At 37.1% G+C, this 23,512-nt stretch overlaps 1 protein-coding gene across 1 annotated transcript in view; it reads left to right on the top strand.

Moving 5' to 3' along the window:
• Positions 1-23,512, top strand: part of ST8SIA1 (ST8 alpha-N-acetyl-neuraminide alpha-2,8-sialyltransferase 1) — a 150,229-nt gene that overhangs the window by 94,217 nt on the left and 32,500 nt on the right. The window contains exon 4 of the mRNA XM_038577027.1: positions 304-396. Coding sequence (XP_038432955.1) covers positions 304-396 — 93 coding nt within the window. The remainder of the gene's footprint in view (positions 1-303; positions 397-23,512) is intronic.

Raw genomic sequence — 23,512 nt, 5'->3', positions numbered from 1 at the left:
ATACTTCCTGTCTTACCACCCCAAAAATATTTTGAATGGAATAAATTCATTCTCGTTAATGTCTCCTTTTTAATAGATTGCTTAACTCTCTAGTTGACGTTTTCTTTCTTCTAAAGCAGAACTCGTTTTTATGACTGCGTTTTAAAGATAGTTATAGATGATCATGTAATGACTGTCAAAAGGGAGGAGTGATGAAAGTGATTATCTGTGAATTGAGCTAGATCTAGTAAAATTCCTATTGGTCTTGATAACAGACTTGATTTAAAAGTTTGCAAATCATTCTAAAATGTTATGTTTCTCCAGATGCAATCTTCCTCCTTTGTCAAGTGAATACACTAAAGATGTTGGATCTAAAAGTCATTTAGTGACAGCTAACCCCAGCATAATCCGGCAAAGGTAAGAGTTTATGACTTCTGTTTGTGAGGAACTAAAGAGGAAGGCCTTTGAAGTATTTAACATCTTAAGGCAGGGAACATAATTTAGTTTGAGAAACAAAGAAGAAAACCATCTGGACAGGCAGGAAGGATGAAGGAGGGAATTGTAAATAAACGAAGGAGGATTGTGGGAATCTAAACACTATTTTATGCTTCTTCTGGGATTCTGTTTCTTGCCTTTAGAAATGGTATAAATAACATGAGAATCGATTGTTTTGCTCATAGAAGCAATATAAGAGCTTGCTTACTCATTCTTACTACTGTGTCACTTATTGGCGTTAGTCCCAACTCATTGATTGGCATTGATTGGTGAACTGAACTAATATTAATGTTTTGTTAAAGAATAAAAACAAAATGATCCATCTACTGCATATGTATGCGGGACAATAGCAAAATTGTCAGACTATACAGGGATGTATAATCATATGATGATATTACATTACATTATATTGCATTCAATAAGGTTTGGGAAAGCAGATGGAAAATTCTTGCTCCCAAATGAATTCTGGAGATCTTAGACAGCTGCTGTGGAAGCTTTTGGGGGTTGGACTCCAGTTGACAAAGCCCATCAGTAAACTATTGGCTGTTTCTCCAAGGATTGTTCATTGTAGGGAATGACTCAATCTCTGTGAAAAGAGGAGTCAAACATTGCCTTATGCTCTCCTGCATAGCTAGCAATTAGCACTGAAATACCCAGATGTTGTAGGCTTAGGCACTTGTCATCTAAGGGAGTCTTATCCAAGTGACTAGCTCATGTGTGTCACTTTATAAGCAATGCTGCATTGCTTGTTTTGGTTCACAAGTAAGCATTCCCATATAATAGATGTCTAGAAATACAACCAAACCATTTTTAATTTTGATAGATACTGTGAAATCACCTTTCCAAAATGTACCATTTACTTTCTCTTTTGTAAAGGATAAGACTGCCTATTTCCCAATACTAAAAACAACATCATGTACTATTAATCTTTTAAATTTTTGGCAATTTGTTGGGTGAGAGATGATATATTATTTTTTACTTAATACACATTTTTTTTTTTTGCTGAAAATAGCAAGGGCTATTTTCTCTGTGAATTGCCTGCTTGTATTTTTTGTTCATTTGTGCAATTTTTTCTTTTTCTTAAGATTTTATTTATTTGAGAGACAGAGCAGGAGCAGGGGTGGAGAGGGGTGCAGAGGGAGAGGGAAAAGCAGACTTACCGCTAAGCAGGGAGCCCAGTGTGGGATTCTATCTTAGGACCCTGAGATCATGACCTGAGCCCAAGGCAGGCACTTGACCCACTGTGCCATCCACACGCCCCATGCTATTTTTCTTCTTAAATACTTTCTAAAAAGTATTTTCCTGTTGATTTATAGGAACTGTTTATGTTATAGGTGTTAACTGTTTACTTTCAAAATGTAATATGTTTTATTAAATGAAATTTGTAGTCTTTTCCTTTATGGCTTCTTTAAAAGAAAACCAACTCTTTCTATGGATGATCTTCCTTACCCACATCCCTTCCATTGAAAAAATATTGTCCTGTATGTTTCTAGTGCATTTATAGTTTCATTTTTTTATTTAAGAAATTTAATCCATGTAAATATTTATTTTTAAAACAATAGCTTTATTGTTTTCAACAAAAATAAATGTATATAGGAGGCACACATAATTATAGTGGCAAAAATAAGGTTTTGAGAAATTAATGTTTATCAATATATTTAAAAGAAATTCTCAGCAAGGAGCTTTGCTATAGCCTTTGCTAGGCTATATGTTTAGAGTGAATTCTTTAAAAAACTACAGCTTTATTGAGGTATAATTAAATTACAAAACCCCGTATGTTTAATGTATATATAGTTTGGTAAGTTTGAGCATATACAGACACCATGATACTACTACCACCTTGAGTAGGTATCTCTATCACCTCCAGCAGTTTCCCTGTTTGTTTGTGTGTGTGTGTGTGTGTGTGTGTGTGTAGTAAGAATGTGTAACATGAGATCTGCCTTCTTTACAAATTGTTCAGTGAATATAATAAGTGCATTCTTTTCGACAGCACGCAGACCAGACATTATTTAGGGTGAAACACACAGTTAGAAAGGGCTTTGCAGGAAGTCACACTTATCTTCTGATTGTGTTTTTATGGGCTAGGAAAAGAGAGGCTGTTCTAAGATGGCAGGAGAGTATACTGAGTCTTCAAACCCATTGCAATTGTTCTCTTCCTTTCTTGGCTGGGTTTTGGATGCGGGTACCCGCAAAGATCTATCTGTTCATGGGGTTATCCTTAATCATCATACTGCCTCTGTTGGCCCTCAAACATTTTTGTTCAAATACCCTTTAAAAATATTTTTAAAATCTGGGGCCCCTGGGTGGCTCAGTCGGTTGAGCATCCAACTCTTGATTTTGGCTCAGGTCATGATCCCAGGGTCATGAGATCAAGCTCCACATCGGGCTCTGGGTTCAGTGTGGAGTCTCTCTCCCTCTGCCTCTGCCCCATCCCCTGCTTGCACACTCTCTTTCTCCCTAAATAAATAAATAAAATCTTTTTTAAAAAAGGTATTTTAAAAATCCATCATTATTTCCTTGATCAGTTTTAAGTTATCTAATTTTTTTGGCATAAGCTTCAATTGTTACCAGGTATGTACTTTCAGTGTATTTTATATTGTGCATATGCTTTAAATAAGTATTGCCAAAATCTCAAAAGTGCAGATTTAGCTCTCTGGTTGTTATATAGCCTCATAACGAAGTCAGTGTTGTTTGTCAAAGTAATTCATAAGTTGAGCTGACTTTCTGTAAGAAAAAGGCTAACCACCTTTTAATTTGAGTAAGTGTTGAAATGTAACCCATATAATCATCTTACTTCTGAATTCTAATTATTTAACGTATAAGTAGGATATGGGAGCTGCCATGAGTTTATCCCTGGATAAAATGAGGTATAACCTCTTTGTATTTCTTGTAAGGATCTTTTTGCTTTTTCTCAAGGGATACTTTCTCAGAAACTGTATCTTGGAAATGTTTCTTTGCTGGCCTGCATTGTTTTTACTCTCTGGGAAAATGGGTTGTTGTAACAGTTGAGTTGATAGGAGGTGGAGGAGAGAAAATTAGGAAAGTAGGGTCTGGAAAAGAGAGAGTTGCCTAGACTGTCAAATTAGTCTTGAGCAAGTAAGTTTTAGAAAAGTATGTAAGTGGAAATTGAGAATTTGGAAGTTTTGGGGGGAAGAGGAAGATAACATAAGAACTTCATAAGAACAATGTTCCCAAGGTGCTCATTCAGCAAATACTTTTTGAAATCTGCTCTGGGACAGGGAATACTAACTTGAATGAGAGGTGACTAAAGATCACACCCTGAGGTTGCACACACAGTAAGCAGATATTCCCGTGGTCCTATTGAATGGTCTGTATTGGGATCTTAGGGGTTTCCTGAACCACTTCTGAAATTTATACAAAAATTTCTTGTATGTGCACATATTTTTTTTATCAGATTTTCCATGGGTTCTATTACTCACAAATGTTTAAAATTTACTGACTGAGCCTGAGTCATTCTACAGTAGCATGGTGTAAAAATAGAGATGAGAGTTCTCCAAGCTTGTTTTAAAAGAGTTTTTCAGTAGAAGAGTTGAAAACTCAATGAGCCATTTGCCCATAACAGAAGTTCAGTATATATTGGAGCAAATGATTGTTAAAGATAAAAACTGAAACTTAATCAACTGTCCTGTTATGACATTAATAGTTCATTTTTAAACTTTGAAGCTCCAACTTGGGAAGTGATTATTTGCTGCCGCTAGCAAAAAGCAGCAAGATTCTGAGTATGTGTGTGTTTGCATGTAAGCATATTAGAGGTGATAGTATAGGTGTGAGCAGTTGGAGGTCAAGAATGTTTCATATGTGCTCTTGAGACTGCAGCATGTTGTTTGGCATATAAGACATGCAGACTAAATGTTTATGGAATGAATGAATAAGTGGATATATACATTTCAAAATCTGCTTTAAATCAAATTTTACAAACCAAATTTTGAATGTCATTTGAATTGTCTTATAAAAGGAGGTTTTTTTTTTTTTGGTGTCAGTTAAAAATATTTATGATCTTAAGATGAGAAGATGAATTTTTTAATAACAGATATTTTTAAATAGTATTAGTTGAATACTTAGCTGGGAAGACTTATTTACTCTTTTTAATTTTTTATTTACTTTTATTTTCATTTTTTCCTAAGATTTCATTTACTTATTCATGAATATGAATGTAGGACTCAATCCCGGGACTGCGGGATCATGCCCTAAGCTGAAGGCAGATGCTCAACTGCTGAGCTACCCAGGTACCCAGGTATCCCTTTTTTTTTTCCTTTTTTTTAGTTGACATGAATTAGGAAACAAAAACATTTTCAGAACAAATGGAGTATAAATCAATGATGGAGTTGACATTTTAAAATTTGTAACGCATAACATTTAATTAATTAGGAGGACTTGATACGAAACTCCAGGATTTATGTTGAGATTCTTAATATCAAATAGGGCCTGAGTAATCTCTGCCTCTGCAAATGGAAGAGACTTCATCCAATGGTTATTTCCTCTGATTCTGCTAAAGGCAATTTGGAGTGTAGTGATCTTAGCAGAGAGGACAATTATTTATTTTATTTATGTACTTTAAAAGAATAATTTGAGCATTGAGGAAAATACCTTTGATCTAAAGAAGATTATAGCAGTTTCTCTTTAAAATTTTATATGACTCATGTCTCAGACTGTGTTCCTAAAACTTCCATATCTGTTCTGTTGGATGACTTGTTTTTTCTTTTCTCTCCAAACTCAGAGCAGCTTATCAGTGTTTGCATCAAGGCTTGGCAGTCACTGATAACCATTCAGTCTAACGTCTGTCATGATATAAGAGAATTAAAAAGCAGATACTAAAACTGGAACTAGAGAGAGCAAGTAGAAGATAGAGAAGAGATGCCTCTAAAAAGATACAGATCTTCATGAAATTTGTGACTGAGAGGCGATATTACACAGTAGTGAAGAACACAAGTTTGGCTTTAAACAGATTTGTGTTCAAATTCTGGTGCCAGTACTAATGGGTGCTTCTGCTTACTGGCTATGTAATGTTAGTTTCTTAACCTCCCATCTGTCAAGTGAGAAAAAAAATTGTCTTGAGGATTGTTGAGAGATATAAATGAGATAATATAACTATGTCCAGTAGAAACTGTTCTGACTAATATCTAGCAGAGCTACGCAAGAGGACTCTCTTGTTGAAATGCATTTTCTTGGATAAAACATATTTTCAAATGTATTATTGGGCTCATCAAATTTAAGGAATCTCCAAGAGTATCTGCACTTGGTATCTGCACAAGGGTATCTGCACATTTCTCCCCAAACAAAAACTCCTACAAAACACAAAATCAGGGAACTAGAATCAATTAGGAGATATAAAACTCTGATCTCAATGCTAAGAGCTGAAGACCAAGCCCAGGACCTATCTTACTAAAAATGTGTGTCCATATTAAGCCCTGATACGGGACCTAATGTCCTATGTCATTAGCATCCCCTGGTTTCCAACAGAAGCACAAACTTCTTCTGGAGGAAAATTCTCAGAATTCCTCTATATCTCTTTCAAACAAATAAAAGCTCATAAGCAAAAACTGAAATGCAAACAAACCACTAACATTGAGAGTCCTTAGAGACAAAAAGCAAATGAAAAATTACAGATTTTTCATCCTGGCATCCACAAATGCCTGAAGATATTCTGGAATTGTCAGATGCAGTATATAACCAAGTATGAAATCTTTTTTTTTTTTTTTTAATTTTTATTTATTTATGATAGTCACACACACAGAGAGAGAGACAGGCAGAGACACAGGCAGAGGGAGAAGCAGGCTCCATGCACCGGGAGCCCGACATGGGATTCGATCCTGGGTCTCCTGGATCGTGCCCTGGGCCAAAGGCAGGCGCTAAACCGCTGCGCCACCCAGGGATCCCCCAAGTATGAAATCTTTATAGAAAAAAGTAAGTCAATAAGAGAATATCAAAATTAACTAGGTAACCTTGAGCAAGAACTGAGTAGAGCTTTTACAGATGGAAAATGATTGTTGAAATGAAAACACATCAGATTAGACCTAGCCGAAGGAGAATTGGTGAGCTAGAGTAGAGGATATAGAAAATATGGAGGCAGGATAACAAAACATGGAGGATAGAATGAGAAGAATTACATTAGAGTAGAATTGTGAAATTATAAAATAGAGGTAAAGGTTGAGATCTTTTAAACTTAAATAATAACATAATCCATAAATATAGGAAACATGAAGCATCAAAGTCAATTAAATTTAAAAAAATGCAAACCTAAACCATTTTAGTGAAACTAAAGATAAGAAGCTATAAGAAACGGCCAGGGAAAAGACAGATCTGTCTGAGAAAAGACAAATGACCTGCAAAAGAATGATAATTAAAAAGCAGACTTCTTCCAACAGTAAAAATGGAAATCAGAAAGCAATGGAAAAGTACCTTCTAAGTCCTGAGAGAAGAAATGATTGACATAGAGATGTATACTCAGCAAGTTATTTTTCAAAATAAAAAACATTTTCTGAAAAACAGACATGGAGAGTATTTATCACCAATAGACTTTCACTGAAAGAAATTCTAAAGAATGTATCTTAGGAAAAAAGAATGTTACTTCAGAAGGGAAAGTTGGGATGCAAAGAACTTGGTAGGTGTATAAACAAATCTAAACATACCTCATGTGCATAAAATAATAATACATTGCCTTTATGCATGATTTTGATTTGTAGTGTCTAAACAAAAAGCACAACTAAAGTCCTGAAAAATTACATCACCTAAATTGAGAAGGGGAGATCAGAGTTGCGGTGTTTTAAAACTCTTATTTCAGTTATTCATTGCACAATAACACACCCAACAACAATTATTTCTGTGTTTCACAGTTTTTGTGGGTCAGAAGTTCAGGAAGAACTAGGCTGAGCAGATCTGGCTCATGACCTCTCACCCTGTGGCTGGAGTTGAAATGGCAAAGTATTGGAGCAATGAGGGTATATCTCCTTCCCCATGTGCTCTTAGGGCCCTCTATGTGGTCTCTCCCTGTGGGCTAGTTTGGGCACTTTCACAGATGGCCTCTTTACATGGTATCTGGCTTCCCCCAAAGCTAGTATCCAAAGAGAGGACAAAGTGGAAGTGCGTGGCATTTTTATAACCTCACATTGGAAATGACTTCATATTTCCTTCATACTCGGTGTGTCAGTTCCATCATATTTTGTTGTTTCAAGCAATCACACAGGCCCACTGCAGGTTCAAGGAGAAAGAGTTCTAGCATAGATCCACGTCTTGTTAGGAAGAGTATCAAAGTCACATTGTTAGAAGAGTAGTATGTATGACAGGAGATATGGTCATGGTCATCTTTAGAAAATGTAATCTGCCACAGTCTGCCCTTAGGCCAAACAATTCATCTCCCTTGAACTTTCAAAATAAACTCAGCTGCTCCCTGAAGATCCTCCAGGACTTATCCCATGACAGCATCGACTTAAAGTCCCCGGATCTCCATAAAGTTGAAAGAAATAGCAACAACAGCAAAAAACCAGAAAAACATAACCTAAAACCAAAAATACAACAGGGGATTTAAAAAGCCAGCTTTGATTTTTTTTAACAGTTTAAGTGGATTCTTTGAAAAGGTGGTAAATAAAAATTATTTTAAATTAGGCTTTTCATTATTTTCCTACAAACCTGCTCTAAAAACAAAGTAAATACTCCTAGTGTATACAAATATATGTATCGTGTAATGGAGAATTTGAAAACAATGACACTCTTAAAACATAAAAATATATCAGTCGTTTTGTAACTTATAATATGTCTGTACTGATGGAATAGTATGTAAAGATACTTTGAAGTAAAGTTCATGAATAATTTTAATAAATGGCAAAATGCTCATGTTATAGTATTAAGTGAAAAAATAAGTACATAAATGTGTATGCTTCAATCATAAATATAAAATTATTTACATAGAAAACCTCTAAGGAAATAAATCAACATTTTCCAAATTTGCTGCAAAATTTTATAATAGGAGAAAATCATCAAAAAAACAAGCTTTGTTATTTGATATTTTCTCCTAATAAGAGCTCTTTTTTGACAATACAGCAGCCCTGTGAATTAGAGAGGCAGACTACATGTATAAAACCCCAATTGTGTGTGTGTGTGTTTTCCTGTCCCTCCAGATCTAAGTGAGATTAGCTTAGACCTCACATTTTGTGTTCTGAATTTAGAAGGTCACCATATTCTCTGATCTTTCTAGTGATATTGTTCTGGGAGCAATGGAGGTGAGTGTGGCACCAGCAACCCTGACACAAAATGGTTATTATATCAGTGTCCATTTATTTCCTTTCCCCTTTTTTCCCCTCCATCATCTTCTAATCCTTAGCATTAAATAGCAGGTCAGAGCAAATATTACTCTAAAAGCATTAGTTCATAATTAGTCAATAGATGTTGGGGTAGCCTAAATTCTCCTGGTAATTTCATGCAGATCCATTGAGAATGGGTTGCATCCCAGTGATAAAACATTAGGGGGTGGACTCAGCAAGAACACCGGTTTAAGAGTCTTTACCCGGGATTTATAGTAACAGCACCATAACAAAAATTTGTACCTGCTCCTCCTCAACCTTCTTTTTAATATGTACTTTAGTTGCATATTTTTCATAATCAGCAGAATGTCAGTGAGTTCCAGTTAGAGTGGAAGGAAAGGAAAAAGTGAAGGCAGATTTCTGGAAACCAATAGGATGGCATTGGTTGTGTGATCTAAGATAAATTTCTCAACCATTCTGCATATAGCATGGCAGGAAAAATGTTAACAGTTGGCACCAGAATTTTGTTTAGCAAGTGTGCTGTCTGTGTATGGAACTCTTTCTTGCTAATTTCAGCTAGGGAGACACTCAAGGGCATGGTGTTGATTCCAGAGTTGAATGTGAGTAGTAGAAAAGTATAGAAGCATTGGGATGAGCCAAAAGAGAGGAGATAAGCAATAAAGAAGAGCTAGAGAAGAGAGAGGTGGTGAAGGAGCAGGAGAGAAATCTTTGGGAACCTTAGCCAGGTTGGCTAGAAAAGAACTGAAATATCTAAAATCAGTTGTAAACTGTTTTTCTGGAACCTGTGTGTTCTGATATTATTTCCCTGTGACCTCCCTCTCACCTTCTCTTACTCTTCACAGTTCTAATATATCCAGGCATTTTTATATATGATATCTCTGTGTGTGTGTGTGGTGGAGGGATTGTTTAATCTGGGATCCATATGGTCTGGGCTCTTAGGAGCAGGATAATGGTACTTAGGATCAGGAGGGCCTTGAAATGTAATTCTACCAGGACTATTCAGATTGAAATCCTGGGTGTGCTGCACTTGGGCTGATTGAATGGCCCTTTTGGAATGTGGAGACACCCTCTCGACTCACAAAGATATTTCATTAGAGCTAAGGCATTTGTACCCCAGCTTAACTGTGGGAGGCAACCTTAAATGTAAAGTCTGAAACTGGCTAATTATCTTACCAATCTGTATGTGCTAAGAGCTTCTTTGGGCAAGATGATGGGGGTCCATCTGTGAATGATTCCATTTCATAGAGTTCATTCTGTATGCAGTGATTTCAGATTGTTCAGCTATTAGTGAACTTCACTGATATCTTCACCAAAAAGGGTAAGATAGTAGTAATTATTAGTATGTATATGAACATTTCTGTAGTCTCTGAAAATTATTTTATCATTAAACTTTTATTTGTAATTAATTTTACTGGAGCATATGAACCATGTGGATTAAAAAGATATAGTTTTAGAAATTATTAATTATAACTGTATTTGATTATATCTTGGTTAAAATCATGTATATGTTCTTATTGAAAAAATTTGCTTTTCTTTTTTTTTTTTTTTTTTTATTTATGATAGGCACACAGTGAGAGAGAGAGAGGCAGAGACACAGGCAGAGGGAGAAGCAGGCTCCATGCAGGGAGCCCGATGTGGGACTCGATCCTGGGACTCCAGGATCATGCCCTGGGCCAAAGGCAGGCACTAAACCACTGAGCCACCCAGGGATCCCCTAAATCGCTTTAATATAATAGAAGGATTATGTTTTTAATCAAAGCTTTGGTGTTTGGCTGATCTATAAATCATGATTTGCATTTTGACTTTAGTTTCCATTATTAGCTCTCATATCTGGAGCTCTGTGTGACACAGTGACACACACCTGCACACATAGCAATAACCAAGGAGGAAAGCATCTTAAATATCAGAGTTGGTATAAATTATGGACAAGGGCAGAATATAAATTGATTGGACAGATGGCATATTTGATAAATTACTATTACAAGTACTAATGAAGGGGATGTAGAAGGTAGGATTGCCCATAAAACAAAATAATGTAATTTATCGATTACGAGATGTACTATTTTTTATATTTTAGTATCTATGAGATGTAGCTGCCTTTTGTAGCCTCTGTTACCAGTAGAGGCTGAAGCATAGTTGAAACCGCCTGAGCAGAGAGGACCTTGGTCAAAGCTCCTCCTGTCCTGTCATCTTCATTGATGTTTGTGCATCATTGGTACTGCACATACTGACTTTGATTGACATTTATTTTTTTATTTTTTTAAAGATTTTATTTATTTATTCATGAGAGACATAGAGAGAGAGGCAGAGACATAGGCAGAGGGAGAAGCAGATTCCTCGCGGGGAGCCCAATGTGGGAATTGATCCCAGGACTCCAGGACCACACTCTCTGAGCCAAAGGCAGACACTCAGCTGCTGAGCCACCCAGGTGTCCCTTTGATTGGCATTTAAAATATCTCTGAAAAGATGGAATATCTATTGTTTATTTTTAAAAAAAAACGGAAACTCCTTGATTTGTAAGCAAATTATTATTTCAGAGAAGTGATAGAAATAATTCTGTATTTTCTTGCAAAGCAGCAAAATAAAAGGGAAAAAAATTCCCACAAGTAGGTGCAACTGTGTTAGAAAGTAGTTACTAAGCCAGATTCAAAATGATTCTGCATATCACATGCCAAAGGGTGCAAGGGAAAGCAGAAAAAAAATCTCTCAGTTCCCCCGAATGGAGGAAACAGGTCCAAACGAATAGAAGATACTGCAGGATGATCCATGGCACTGTAGTAAAAACATGAAGTCCTAGTTTCTTTGGCAGTGCTCTTCTTTTCTGTATTATTGGAAAATAATATGATAGCATCTTATATGTGATAAAATATAATGTCCTTTAAATAAATGATACCTTCCAGTTACTTGGAAATTCAAATGAGTAGAGAGGAGAGTAAAGAACCGCCCTTTGGAGAGAGTGAGCCACGTAAAAAAGAAAATATGAAGCCGTGCAAATGTGAGGCACGTAAACCGGCCCAAGGAGAGGCAGTGGGGAGGTATTCACGTTGTCCTGATCTTTCAGCGAGAACATTTGTGACAGATGACTTAAAAGATGTGCTTCAGTCAGAGATGAAGTGACAGACTTGCCCTGAACCTAAGTCTTTGGACTCTTTTCTTGGGAAGTAGTTGGAGAAGATACCACCTATAGGGGTTTATAGTTGGAATCACAGCTTAGAGAGTTCTGAATAGAAGAGAAAAACTCTTAAGAGGCCCATAAATGACTTTACCATTTATTAAAAGGGAAAGGGAGGATTTATTGATTTAGAAATAATTGGGTGAAACTCCTGGTGAGGCAAAAAAAAAAAAAAAAAAGAGTAATTTCTGATTTCCTAACACTGTATCACAAAGCTGCTGCCGGCAACAGGAGGTATAAAGGAGTAACAGAATACATGTTCAATAAATGTTAAAAAAAAAAAAAAAAAACTCCACAGGAAGCCGCAAGATTACTACTTAAACATGATGAACCAGCAGGAAAAAAGACCACAGGCCACTACAAGTTAATATAGGAAGCCTTTTTATGAAGATGTAATTCACAGTACCTCCTATTTCCAGTTGTTTTTTGGAGCTGTGGAAAACAGAGGCAGCCCATCACAAAATAATTGCTTGTAGTAGCAGCTCTAACTAACCTCCAACCATTTCCCATCCGGATAAAAGGCAACTCCTTGTTTCCCTGATAAATTGTGATTACCCCTTACCGGGTTCTCTGCTTCTGTTATCCTCTACGCATTTATAGTAAGTCTCACAGCTAAATTGTCTTGGGACATTTTTAGGTTCTTCAAATTACTTTCCTTCAGGTGAGGCCAAGTCATTGTCCTCTCTTTCAAGCCACCTCTCCAAAGCCATGGGGCTCCTTCCCTTTTCTAGAATTTTCTAGAATGGCTCGTGCCATTTCTTCACTGGTGTGAACCTCCACGCTAAGATTCTTGGTGACCACATGAGGCTTGTGAGCCACACTCTCTGCTTGGTGTCCTTTTTTCTTCATATTGGAATAGTCTCTGCTCTCTACTACTGCCATCTCCTCTTGTTAGATGTGTTTACAATGCAAAGAGAGGGCAGTTGGCTAGTTCGTCCATATACCACCAAGAATTGCCCACCAATGGATGAGCAGCCCCGCAGCATTTCTCAGGTCCATTCAGTTGCCCACTTCCAGATGACTGTATCGTGTCTTCTCCTTTGTCAAACCCTCAACACCTCTTCCTCATCCATCTCCTCTGGGTAATAACCTTGCTTTCTACTTCCCTCAGAAAACAGAAGTGATAACAAAGATAACACCCCAGAATCCCAGTTCCCCCTGTGAATACAAGTACTTGTCTTGTTTCTTTTTTCCCTTTCAAATGTGCCTCTTTGTAGTAAAACTTTCCAAATCTTAGCCCATTGTTTAAATGGCATTCAGCCGTATCAACAATAAATTTCAGTCCTGGAATCTTATATGTTCTAGTATTTACCTGATGCAAGATTGTTAACCTAGAATCTTTTATTACCATCATTTTAAGAATTCCCTTCACCTTTTACCTATATTGGATCTCCTAATTCACATAACCTCTATCGTTTTTCTTGGATTATTTTTTCATTTTGGTGGTGCCCATTCTCCCATAGCTTCCCAGGGAAAGGTACAAGGGAACTGAAAGTTTTTGCACCTTGCATGTCTGAAATTATCTTTATTCTACTCTCATACTTGATTGGTATTTTTGCTAGGATTTTATTTCAGTTTGGAAATCTTTTTTTTTTAAAGATTTTTTAAAAAATATTTTATTTATTTATTCATAGAGACACAGAGAAAGAGGCAGAGGCATAGGCAGAGGGAGAAGTAGGCTCCCTGTGGGGAGCCCAGTGTGGGCCTTGATCTGGGACCTGGGATCATACCCTAAGCTGAAGGCAAATGTTCAACCATTGAGCCACCCAGACGTCCTTGGAAATCCTTTTAGCATTTTTGAGTCGGTGTTTTCTAGATCCCAGAGTTGTTTTGGGAAAATGGATGTCATTCTGATTTCTGATCTTTTGTGTATGACTTGGATTTCTACTTGTCCCTGCGTTCCAAACTGGTCCCTTCACACCCACTCCCATATTCCCTCAGCCCCTTACATCAGTATTTTGAAATTTCCTAACAATGTACATCATTATTGGCCTGATTTATTCATTGTTCTGGTATTCAGTGGATCTTTTCAATCTGCAAGTTCATGTCCTCTCACTTTGGAAAAAGTACTTAAGCTATTCCCTGAACTTCACATTGTCAACGGCTGTGGTCAATTGTCAGTTCTCACCTTACTTTGCCTGTTAGCATCACATGATATATTTGATCTTTCTCCCTTTCTGAATTCACATTTCTCACTTAGCAAGTCAATACTTTTGATTCTCCTGCTATTTCAAAAACCACTGTGTCTTGGTAGATTTGCTGCTTCTTCTCATCTCTTAACCCTGTAAACATTGGCCCTATAAACATTGGAGTAAAGGAATTGATCCTCCAACTTCTCTTTTTCTCTGTTTATTCATTCCCTTCAGGATTTCTTCCAGTCTCGTGGTTTTAAATGGACTCTGATGACTCCTAAATTTGTACTGTGTCTAGGATCTGGTTCTTGATCTCTGGACTCATATACCCAGCTCCCAGCTTGACAAACCTATATGGATATCTAATATGAATATCTTTGAGTACAGAACCTCTACTGATTTCCCCAATCTAATCTAAAGCCCATGTGTTCTACCATTTTCCCCATTTCAAAAAATGGAAACTCGACTTTTCCAGTTGCTCAGTTCAAAAACCTTGGAGTTCTCCTTGGCTTATGTCTTTCTCTCACACCTCACATTTGATTAAATCCAAGGCCAAATTATGAGGAACCTATTCTCAAGTGTTGTAACTATTTCTCACTTTCTCCACTGCCACAACCCTGGCCTCCATGATTTCTCTCCTGAATTATTGCAACAGTCTCTTGACAAATTTTTATGCTTCCACCCTTACTACTTATTATTATAAGCTATTTCTCAGCTACAACCCACTTTCCCATACCCTGTTTTGTGAGGCTAGACCCAAGACTCTGCACATCACATTTTTCCTTTGCCAGATGATTCCTTGTGAGGCTTTCCAATAGGGAGCACTAGATAGGGAGTAGAGAAGTAAGAGAGGCATCCTGTGGGTTTCCTGTCTTCTTGTGGTTCTGGTAAGTATCACCCTAGCAGAACTCCTTTCCATAGCAGTAGCTGATTCCAACTGGCAGTTTTTTTTCCAGCACTTTCAAACCAGTCAACACAGATGAAAGATTCTTATTCTTGACTCTTAATCATTTGGCATTTGTAATACCAGAACAATCCAGTCTGAACAATGTAGCCTGTTACATTAGCATAAAGTAGAAGAATTAGTTTGTATGTGGCCATCCCAAATTCTTATGCTTCTTTCCTTTATTTTCAGGCATTTTCTTCTTACATAGGCTTGTTTTTCTGCCTTGAATTTTTGTTTCAGTCTGTAGCAACTATTTTTTGGTGATGCTCTTCAGCTCAGGGGAAAAAAATGGCTCATATTAATTAATTTGATCAGTTGTTTACCTCTTTCCTGTCCAGGTGTGAAGGTGTTAGTGCCAAGGGTGGTGATGGTGGAGCAGTTGGAATGTCAGGTCAGGATCCCCAGCAGGGTATGGAGTCTTTGGAAAAGCATATGCTGTATTATCATCTAATTATATATTTAAATATTTATATTTGGAAATTTTAAGAAATTTCCCTGTTACTTTCACAATTTAAATTATAGGAAGCCAAGCTCAGCAAGTATTTATTTTGGGGTTCTTTGGGATTTGTAGAAGATCTGTGATTCTTAGGAGAGGTCACACTCACCTTAGGAAGAACATCAGAATCTGGAAAGGCAGTGACCCAGAGATTTTGGTGCTTATTAAAGAGGAATTTGAGTTAAAAAAAAAAAAAAAGTCTGAGAAATTCTGCTTTACCCTGGCCCTTTCCCCCATTTTGGTACCATTCCTCCAGTTTTGGGTGATGTGGTGTACCTTGGTGCCCAGAATCCTGTCCCCAAGGACCCCTGTGATTCAGATCTTCTCAATGCCCAATCTTTATCTTTTCTTCTTAAGATGATAGCAAGTCATTTGATGATCAGTTCTTAAAGTATTAATGGTTGATAGTGTGTTAATGTGCCCCACTCCCCACAGTGGTTTTACTGGTACTACCTGGAGGAAACTAAGTGCTTTAGTAATTTAGAATAATTCTCTACCTAAGGAAATGCAGACACCTTGACTATCTTGGGGGTGCTGGTTGTTGGGGAGGCATTTTAGGCAAAGGATTAGAAAGGAATCTTTAGTATTGTTTCTGTCATACCATTTGTATCGCTAGTTATTCCTCACTGCTACAAGATTAATGACAGCTTTTGGAAAACTAATGGGAAACAGACTCTATTTTTCTGAATTACAAAGCCCCATCTACTTCTGTTCTCTAAGACCAGAGGCTCCTTCTGGGGTTCTGTCTCAGCTCATCATTGCAGCAAATTCTGTGAAACAAAAAACCTGCATTTTTCAAATACTTGCTAGATAATACCTGTGCTTGATAGCAGTAAAAAGCCCAGAAGGCAGAGGTTTCAAAATACAATTTCTCATTAGATGAAAAAGTTTTCTGATTAGAAGCATTGTGTTACCCTGCAAGAGCTTTTGGTTATTAGTTGCTTGAACATAATTCTTCTTATTAAATAAGTGTTTGCAGATAGAGACTTAGCCCTAGATGATTGAAACTCATGGTTATTAGTATTTATATTACTTGACCTCTGCTGGACTTAACACTCTTGTTTCAGCCTCCTTGAAATTCTTTTCTCTCTTGTGTCCCAACATACCTCTTTTTTCTCTTTGTTGTTAGCTCCCTTTGCTGGTTTTCCTTTCATCTATCCCTTTAATGTTGGTGTTCCCCACTGTTCCCCTCACCTCTCTTTTTTCTCTCTCCCATTGGCCTTCCCTTGGGGGAAAATAAGCATGGTTTTTTGGCATTTGTAATACCACAACAACCCAATCTGAACAGTGTACCCTGTTATATTAGCATAACAAAGAAGAATTAGTTTCTTCGGGGCCATCCCAAACTCTTATGCTTCACCCTCAGCCATAAGTACTTGCTAGTGCATATCTATCTATCCCAGGCTTGAGTCTTCTGTGCTTCAGATAGCTGTTTGTCTACAGGCTGGGCTGTCTTCATTTAGAAGCTCCTCACATTCGATATGTCCCCAAACAAGTTAATTACCTTTCCCATTGAATCTTCCCTGTCCCTGTAGCAGAGATTAGCACCAACCATCCAGTCAGAGGCGACTGACCTTTAAGTCCCCTCACTCCATCATCCATATCTACTCAGCTGCCACTATTACTTTCATGTTATTCATGAACTCTGTCCTGCCCCATTATTTCCACTGTCATTCCCCTAGTGCAGGCCCTAATATAACAGCTCCTTGCCAGAGCTCAAATGATGTCCTAATATCTTCCTTCAGTCCATTTTTTCCCCTGCTGTACAGGTTTGTCTTCTAGAATCCAAAATCAAAATTTTGCCTGGGTCCCCATTACTTTCTAAATAAGTCTCAGCTCATCACCCTCCCTCCCATTTGCCTCAAACTCTACCATCACCCATCACTCCCCAAAGACCATGCTCACCAGTACATCTGCACACATATGATGCCTTCTGCCTAAATATTCCTCTTCATGGTCCTTTATAAGGCTTAGCTCTCAAAAGGCTGGTCTCTGCCTTTTTTTTTTTTTTAAATCTTTTTGTTTGACACAGAGTTAGTCTTCAGCAAGTAACTGGGTTATTATGTACCACTCTGGTGAAATGCTCTATTCCAACTTTTAAATGAAATCATCATAAATTTTTTTAAAAGACCAAAAATCATGAGAGAATTGAAAAATAAGGATAAGAGAAAATCAGATGCTAGAATCTGCAGGGAATTTCCACTAACTGCAGCGAGGAGGTAGTTGAGTCGAGAGTCATAATCCTAAACTAAGACAGCCGAACCAGAATAGCACAGAAATCTGGGAAGAAGATGGGAAAAGACTATGAGTCAACTTCAGTCTATCCACTGGCAGAGAAACACAGAAAATCCCAAAGCCATGTGAACTCTTCTTAGCTTGATAGTGTCATGCCCTTTCTTCTCCCCAGCAGTCCTTCTCTTTCTTCATCCACTTGGGAATCATACTTCACAATATATACAACTGTCATGGGTAGAGAGTGACAGGGAGAGGCAATGGTACTTTGCACACTGTGATGTATAAGAACTTCAGGAAGATATTCAAGGAGGAAAGATGTGAGGAAAAGGTCTAAGAATAGTCTAGCTGGAAGTGCAATTTTTACCTCTATCACTGGAGAAGAACTGAAGCCTATATATGACTCCCTAGCAGTCAGACCAGTTGGAGTAAAAGATCCTCTCTTGATCCAGCAGAAACATGAGATAAAGGCTTGAAAGACACTGGAAACTGGCTCAGAGCTTAACACTTTACTGTTCTCTGTAGGTCTAGATCCAAGAGAGAAAATGTAGAAACATCTAAATGGTCAGTAACTGCAGGATACAGGATACCATGTATATCCATTCTGTAGTCTAAATTCTGGATCAGGTTTTATGAATTTATCTCTTTCTTTCTGTGTGTTTACTATTTAAGAAAATTATTTAAGAAAATTATTTATAAATATTTATAAATTCATAAATTATTTAAGAAAAATAATTTTAAAAATTTGGTATTGACCCCCCCCCAACATTCTGCAAACACAAGGGAAAGCAATTTAAAGACCCAGAGGGAAAACACAAATAAGAATTATTTTCTAGAGGAAATAAAAGAAAAAACTTCCAAAGCTTTAGCTTGATATATTCAATATGAATTGACCTACTCAGGACAAGGAGCATTTAGGAGAACAGAGAATGAGCTGAAAGTAGAGATGAAAAGGGAGATGGCTGGAACCAGGCAGAACTGCAAAGAAAGCAATAAATTTCACACTGGACATAGGAAAGAGCAGGGTTAAAGTGCAGAAAGTAAAGTTTGTAATATTTCAACTTCAAGAATGTAGAGAAAAAAAAAAACCCTAATGATGACTATAACAAGACATAAAATGGAAGAAAAGAAATAAGACTCAACATACAGGTTATAGGTTTTCCGAAGGAAAATCAAGAAAGAATAAAATTAAGCCATCACCAGACCCAATTTATTTGTTTATATATTTTTAAAAGGCTTTATTTATTTATTCGAGAGAGAGGGAGAGAATATGAGCAGGGGGGAGGGGCAAAGGGAGAAGAAGAAGCAGACTCCTGGCTGAGCAGGGAGCTTGATGCTGGGGGGTGGGGATGGGGTGGGGGGGTGGGAGAGTGGTTTGATTTGATCCCTGGGCCCTGGGATCATGATCTAAGCTGAAGGCAGATGCTTACCCAGCTGAGCCACTCAGGCACCCCTGTAAACACCCATCTTGAATTACTTCGATATTAACGTTATATGTGTATCTCTACTACAGCTAAGAGGCAACTACACGAGAATAAGAAATTTTCAGCATAAGGTACTAATAATTCAAAAAGCAATTGAAAATGGAGAAACTCCAATAGTGATATACTGGTAAATGTTTTAAAACTAGCCCTAGGGGTATTGAGGAAAGACCTGATTTGTAGTTTGACGATTTCTGTGGTGTAAGTACTTCCATCATGGCTGATTTCAAGCTACCAATGTGATGTCAGTGGGCAGATGGAAAGAAATGTGCACAATTGACTCTCACATGCTTTTAGGAGCTGGCTTCAGTTGGACTAGTTTGTTCACAATTTGGAGAAAAAACTTAAATTTCTTCTCAGACCATATACCAAAATCAATTATATACTCATCGTATTAGCTTCTTAGGGCTACCACAACAAATTACCAGAAACTGGGTGGCTTCAACCAAGAGAAATCTACTCTCTTACAGCTCTGGAAGCTAGTAGGTGGGAATCAAGGCTAAGCCATGCTCTTTCTGTGTCTCGAGGGAAGGGTCCTTCCTTGCCTCTTCTAGCATCTAGTGGTGGCCAGCAGTCCTTGGCATTTCTTGGTTTGTAGACTTATCACTCTAGTCTCTGCTTCCATTGTTATGTTAGCATTTTCCCTGTGTGTGTCTATATGTGTCTGTTTTCTCTTCTTATAAGGATACCAGTTATTGGATTAGGCCACATCCTAATCTGCTATGATCTAATTTCAGTTTAACTAATTACATTGCAAATAGCCTATTTCCAACTAAGGTCACTTTCTGAGGTTGTGGGTGGACATGGATCTGGGGGTGGGAGCAACACTATTCAACCCAGTATAAAGATTAACATAAAATGTAAGAAACAAACCAAACAAAAACTAACATTGATGTGAATAATAATTTTTTTCCCTGAGGATGCATGCAATACATTTTTCTGCTAGAAGAATTCATAGGAGGATGTTTTATATATTTGAATTCAAATTTTAAAATTTCTTCTTGTCAAAAGCATGAACAAAACTGAAAATCTGACAATAATTTGGGAAAAAAAACCCTCATCAAGATGTAAAACTAAAAAGGGTAAATCTCTTTCATACATGAAGATAGTGTATAAATAGATATAAAAAGCAGTCTTAGGAGATAATGGATATAAAGGTGGAAAAGTCACAAAGGAGTAAATACAGATAGATGGCTCATGAAATTAATGTGTTCAACCATATTAATAATTAAATACATTCACATTAAAACAGCAGCATGCTATCTATTTTTAACTATTGAAGCAGCAAAAAATAAAGAGAAAAGATAACAGTGATGGTGTATATTCTCATGGGAGAAAAATGGGAGAATGAATTAGTGCAACCTTTCTTGTAGAAAACAAAAGAATTGACAGGTATCAAGAATCTTAATAATGTTCCTACCTTTTGAATTCGTAATAAGACTTCTAAAAGTCAATCCTAAAGCAATCATCTTCAAATGTATAAAGCATAAAGAAGTAGAAATAAAAAAAAGTATTAAAGAATTAAGTGTTATCTTGAGCAATTAGAAGTGCTCTATTGTTGAGGATTTATTACAGAGAATGTAATCCATGCTAGTTTAAGCATAAAGGGATTTATTTCAATAGGTTTTTGAGTTGTGGGGAGGGTCATGAAACTCAAAGCAGTGGAGAATGGAGACCAACTCCAAAGCCCCAATGTAGGGTTGTAGAACCTGCCACATTCAAGAGAGTGCAGAATCAGGAAACCTCCTGCCACACTGCGAAGCCCTAGCTTCAGCAGCTGGCTCCAGACTCCTGCTACTTTATCCGGAATCTGACTTTAAAAATGGACCCTATCTCTCTCCTCTCATTGAAGTCAGTTCAGAATTCAAGACACACAGGTGTCTATTGTGTGTCTTGAGGCGGAACCTACATCACAGCTAGCTATAAAGAAGTCTGGGAAATGCAGTTATAGCTTTCCAGCTTCTGAGTAGAGGAGGGTACAGAAGGAAGCTGGAATGGATATTATATGATCCAATCCATATATTTGCCACACTCTAAACACCCAAAATATTGGAAATACATTCAGTGGCTTTAAATGACTTAGGAAATACTTCTACATATTTTTTTAAATTAAAAAAAGCATGAAATAGTAGCATATATCATGTATGATCTCAATCATATAAAAAATATTTGAGGACAAAGCACTTTAGGAAAATATGCCAATGTGTTAAAACCAGCATGAGACTATGGGAGAGTTTCTCTTACTTTAAGTATATCTTTTACTTTTTCTACAGTGATCATAAAGTAATTTTACAATCCTCATCCTTCATTAAACAAACAAATGTTTGTTAACTAAATACAGGAGTTAGTGACATAAATGGACAGTGAGTAAATATCCATTTTTATTTATTATGTGGTTTTAAGGTTTAAAGAAATCCTTTAAAAGGATTGTTACTTTCCCTTTAAACGTGGGTTTTTTACAGCAGTCATGAGTTGTGGTGCTGGTAGAAAAGTGCAAATAGCACTTTAGCCATTTAGATATAAATTTAGGTGTGTATATATTTGTGTTATGTAATAAATAAGTAAATAGATAATATATTTTATATACAGTATTTAAGTATTTATGTTCAAGTACATAGCTTTTGTATTTGGGTTCTTTAAAGAAACAATCAATTGGGGAGATATATATGTTTCTATATATTTATAAGTTTTTATATGAAGAGATTTGTTTATTTATTTATTTATTTTGAAAGGTTTTTGTTTATTTGAGAGGGAGAGAGCATGAGCAGGGAGAGGGGGTGGGGGAGGGGCAGAGGGAGAAGCAGACTCTCCCCTAAGCAGGGAGCCAGTTTTTTTTTTTTTTTAAGATTTTATTTATTTATTCATAGAGACACAGAGAGAGAATGAGAGGCAGAGACACAGGCAGAGGGAGAAGCAGGCTCCATGCAGGGAGCCTGAAGTGGGACTCGATCCAGGGTCTCCAGGATCACGCCCTGGGCTGCAGGCGGCGCTACCGCTGCACCACCGGGGCTGCCCCCAGGGAGCCAGTTTGAGGCTCAATCCCAAGACCCTGGGATCATGACCTGAGCCAAAAACAGATGCTTAACCTCCTGAGCCACCCAGGCACCCCAATATGAAGAGATTTATTATAAAAATTAGCTCTTATAATTATGGGAGGTGGGAAGTCCCAGCATTTGCTGTCTGCAAGCTGGAGACCCAGGAAACTGGTGGTGTAGTTCCAGAGTCTGAAGGACTAAGAACCAGGAAAACTGATGGTATAAGAACAAATCCAAATCCAAAGACCTGAGAACTGATGGTGTAAATCCCAGTCTGAAATCAGAAGACTGATGTCTTTGCACAAGTAGGCAGAGCGATACTCTCCCTTCCTCTGCCTTTTGGTTCTATTCAGGCCCTCAGCGGGTGGATGACACCCACTCACACTGGGGTTGGCAACCTGCTTTACTTAGTCTACCATTTCAGATGTCAGTCTCATCTGGAAACACCCTCACAGTCACACCCAGAAATAATATTTAAACAAATATCTTGGCACCCTGTGACCCAGTCAATTGATGGTTTAAACCATCACAGCTATATATAATCTTTTTTTCCTATTAAAATATAAACTAATTTTATTTATCAATAATAAATAAATCACTAAGTATAATAATTGCTTACAAAAAAGAAGACTCAGACAAACAGTACATACGGTCTTTTCCTAGATAACTAGCAATAGTATTACTTTTCTTTCACATAAGGCTACTTTTAATTAAAATACCATTGGTATTTTGAATGAATAAATTTTTGCTGTTTATCAACTGCAACAAAAAATCATTTAAGTTCTTCAGTATCCCTTTTTCCTCTTCCTTAAATATTAGAGGTTTTGTTTTTGGTGAATTAAAGCTTTTCTAATGTAAATCAGCTCCTGAAATAAAACTACCCAAGTAGAACAAAGGAGTTTTTTTTGTACAATTCTCCCTTGTGAGGAAGCTTCTCTTCCGAAATATCTTTCTGGACCCTGCTTTCCAGCTCAGCATATGACCTAGCACAAGACTTTCCTCAGTTTCTGACTTAACTGCCTCCTCTTGTTACAGGAGACCTCTTTCAGGGTGATGCTAAAAGGTATAGAGTAACATGAAAATAAAATTAACCAAAAAAAAAAAAAAAAAAGAAAAGAAAATTCACCCAATAATAAGTATAAATTAAACTAACTTTTTCTTCTAAATTCGCCTTAATATAAATATATTTGGTCTCTTATCCTAACAGATTGTGATTATAGGGACTGCTGTTAATGATTCCAATTTATGCATTACTCTGTTTTTTT

The sequence above is a fragment of the Canis lupus genome, chromosome 27 (assembly GCF_011100685.1).
Source record: "Canis lupus familiaris isolate Mischka breed German Shepherd chromosome 27, alternate assembly UU_Cfam_GSD_1.0, whole genome shotgun sequence".
Taxonomy (NCBI): domain Eukaryota; kingdom Metazoa; phylum Chordata; class Mammalia; order Carnivora; family Canidae; genus Canis; species Canis lupus.
The sequence above is the reverse complement of the archived record's forward strand: the minus strand, read 5'-3'. Positions and strand labels throughout refer to the sequence as shown.